This window comes from Arachis duranensis, chromosome 3 (assembly GCF_000817695.3).
Source record: "Arachis duranensis cultivar V14167 chromosome 3, aradu.V14167.gnm2.J7QH, whole genome shotgun sequence".
Classification (NCBI taxonomy): domain Eukaryota; kingdom Viridiplantae; phylum Streptophyta; class Magnoliopsida; order Fabales; family Fabaceae; genus Arachis; species Arachis duranensis.
Window position 1 is genome coordinate 5,952,211 of NC_029774.3, and position 3,591 is coordinate 5,955,801.

The following is a 3,591-nucleotide window of genomic DNA, read 5'->3' on the forward strand; positions in this document are numbered from 1 at the left end:
TGACTAATACCCTTTTGGTTCCCTAGCATTGCTCAAAACTAAAAAGTATGCCTCACTTGAGAGTATTTTGTTTTGTTCGTAATAAACTACTCACTGCAAGAATGTTAAACCAAAATTTCCCCCCAAAGAAAAACTATGACCCCACCACCAACTAAACAAAACACACGTGCATTGACTTTGGTGTATATATATAGAGAGAGAAAATTTCACTCTCCTATCATGTGAGATGTTAAAATGACACTCCCTTTCATCTATTTTATAAATATACATTCTCCTTTTTTTTAATTTTTAAAAAAATTCTTCTTTAATTCATTTTAAAAAATAAAATAAAGTTAACATTAGTTAATACAAAAAGTTTAAAATAGATTAAAAATGAAGTTTTTTAAAAGTTAAAAGGAAGAAGAATGTATATTTATAAAATAGATAGAAAGAAAATATCATTTTAACATCTAAAAGAAGAGGAGGAAGGGAGTGAAATTTTCTCATATATATATATATATAGGCTGGTTCTACTATGGGGAAAGAATAATGTGGTCCTCTAAGGACCTAGGAGATTTTATAAAATAAAAAAGTTGTAGGGGTTGATTTATAAATAAAGATGAGTTGAGAAAAATTTGGGTTTTCAATGGCGGGAACAGTGCCTTTCTGTTTTTTCGTTCTTTTTTTCGCTAGTTCTCCCATGTTTTAATATTATGTTCACTTTAACTGGATTTTTTTAAAATAAATAATTTATTTAATTTAATTATTAAAATAAATAATTTGTAGCGTATTTACCAATTTAAATAAATGATTCATCTTTTTTATTATTTAAAATAGATTGTTTAACTTTTTTATTATGTTAAATCGTTCATCTTTCCTATTATTTGAAACGTTCTATTTTTAAGAGTTTGATCCAATTTTAAATTATTTTTGTGTCCATTCTGACAGGAGGACACAGAAACACTAACAAGAGACACAATTTATTTTTTATTTTTCTTTTATTATTCTTGTTCATTTATTATAATTATATTTTTTATTATTATATTTTTTTTCAAATTTATTAATTAAAAAATGATAATAATTTAAACTTTTATAAATTGTACTAGTTTATCACCAAATAAAATATAATAATACTAATTTTGTGTCTTATTTTCAAAGTCTTATCTTTTCCTATTTTCAAAACCAAATACAGCTAAGTCATTAGACCAATTTAATTAAACTTAATTACCGAAATATCTTTGTTATATAATGTCACGGTTTGATTAATATAATAATCGAAGACAATTGAACTACACATATATTATTCACAATCTAACACTGAAGGTAACTTTCGTTTGAATTTTGGTCTTGTGGTAAAGAATTTGTTCTATTATCTTATTATTATTATTATTATTATTATTATTATTATTATTATTATTATTATTATTATTATTATAGTGGACACTTTTGCTTGTGAGTTTTTTTTTCTTATTTACAATTTGTTTTATGAGTTTTTTTCATAAAAGAGTAAGTAGTAGGTTACAATTTTGTTAACTAGTGTCCAATATTATTTTAAAATATTTGTTCTTCATACACGTGTTTGTTAAAAACCCAAGTTACAAAAAGCTCATAAACTTAACCCTTTTCTAATTGCATCTAAATAACAATGCTTTCATTAATGATTGAGGCTTCTTTATAATTATTATAAACTTTGGGTAAGAATATAAATACACATACTAATCTGTACGATTGATTAACAATCACACACTTAGAATCAAATTAAAGTGTCCTTGAAGTACCATTTGATACTTTCACCACCATAGCCAAATTCATATATATCTTTCCCCCATCTTCAGTATGCATCTCATTTTCGTAAGATCTAATCCTTATTATTGTTGCATAATGAAAGTGCACACATACAATGGATTGCATGAGAATCCAAAGCACCTTGTCTCATACAAAGAACTGGAAATATGATGTGTTTGTGAGTTTCAGAGGCGAGACTCGCTTCAACTTCACCGCTCATCTTTATGCTGCTCTCTGCAGACACGGCATAGTTGCCTTCAGGGATGATACTAGGCTCGAGAAAGGAGGACCTATATCAGCAGGCCTTCTGCAAGCTATTGAAGGATCACAGGTTCTGATTGTTGTCTTCTCTATTAACTATGCTTCTTCCACATGGTGCTTGCAAGAACTGGCAAAGATAGCTGATTGCATTAACATACCGGAACACCGTGTTCTGCCTGTTTTCTGTGATGTGAGTCCATCTGAGGTGAGAAAGCAAAGTGGAAATTACGAAAAAGCCTTTGTGGAATACGAAGAAAGATTCAAAGAAGATGAAGAGATGATGGAGCAAGTGCGAAGATGGAGGGCAGCTCTAACACAAGTAGCCAGTCTCTCTGGCTGGGATCTCAAGGATAAGTAAGTTACCAGTTCTCTGTTTTGCTATTTATTCTTTTGAAATAATTTGCTCAACACTCTTAACATTAACTAAGACGTTTCAAAGATTTCGTTGATCTGTTACTAAACCGAGCGAACGTGAGGAAGCATAAAATTTATACTTTTAACTTTTAAGTCGTGAAATCGAACTAATTAGGTTGTTAGGTGTCACTGAATTATTGGTTTAATTGGTAGGTTATTGGTTGAATCGGTTAATTTAGTTTCACGTAAATAAAAAAATAAAATAATAAAAAATCTAAATTAAAATTTAAAATATATATTTTTTATTAATATTTTAAAAATAATTAAGTTTCAAATTTTAAAAATAATTAATACAAAAATAGACATAAAAATAATTAGTATTACAACTATTATAATATCTAAATTTGACACAAACTGAAAAATTAAAAAGTATTTATTATATGAAAAAAAGAGAAAAATAAAATTTTATATAATATTACTTACTAATATAATCTCACTTAAAACGGAATTAATAGAAATTATAAGAATATAAAAACAAAACAAGGACCATATATACAAGGTAGTCTGGTAGTTGATAGTTCCCTTTTCTTGTATAGGGCCTGGGTTTAATTCCCAACTTTTACAATACTTATTGTTTTAGTTTTTCACCCTTTGATGGGAATTCTTTGGAGAAAACGTTTATAATACTTGCATGACACAAAGAATGTTTTGACCATGCTCTAGCCTGTGGAACCTAACCTTAGATTTTGTGTCCGATTTGATGTAAACTGTTCGGTTTTCAACAGTTTTTTCCGCCTTTGACCGAATTTTGATCGGTTTTATTTCTTATACATTCGATTACATAATCGCCTATACTTTTAGTTGATTGGTTTAGAGGAGTGCTACACATACAAGTCTTTTTGACTTACAAGTCTTACAAGTTACTAGGTCTTTTAATGCGTTATTCAACGTTTCCTGTTTTCAAAGCGCTACACTTAGAACGGTTCTTCTTCTTCTTCCTCTTCTTCTTCCTCTTCCTCTTCCTCTTCTTCGTTTTTTTTCTTCGATTTTCATGGTTTCTGAAATCAAGCTTTGAAATCGTTTTGAAGAAGAAGAAGCAGCAGAAGATGAGGAGAAAGAGAAAGAGTTCTGAATTATGCAACGAATTTTGGGTGTATTTCTTAAATACTTTGGGTGTATTTTTCGTAATCCTTTGGGTGTATTTCTGTAATC

At 28.7% G+C, this 3,591-nt stretch overlaps 1 protein-coding gene across 1 annotated transcript in view; it reads left to right on the forward strand.

Moving 5' to 3' along the window:
- The first annotated feature begins 1,684 nt into the window (after nucleotides 1-1,684).
- LOC127739686 (disease resistance protein RPV1-like) overlaps nucleotides 1,685-3,591 on the forward strand; it is a 14,660-nt gene continuing 12,753 nt past the window's right edge. Inside the window, exon 1 of the mRNA XM_052259195.1 lies at nucleotides 1,685-2,379. Coding sequence (XP_052115155.1) covers nucleotides 1,880-2,379 — 500 coding nt within the window. The 5' untranslated portion in view covers nucleotides 1,685-1,879. The remainder of the gene's footprint in view (nucleotides 2,380-3,591) is intronic.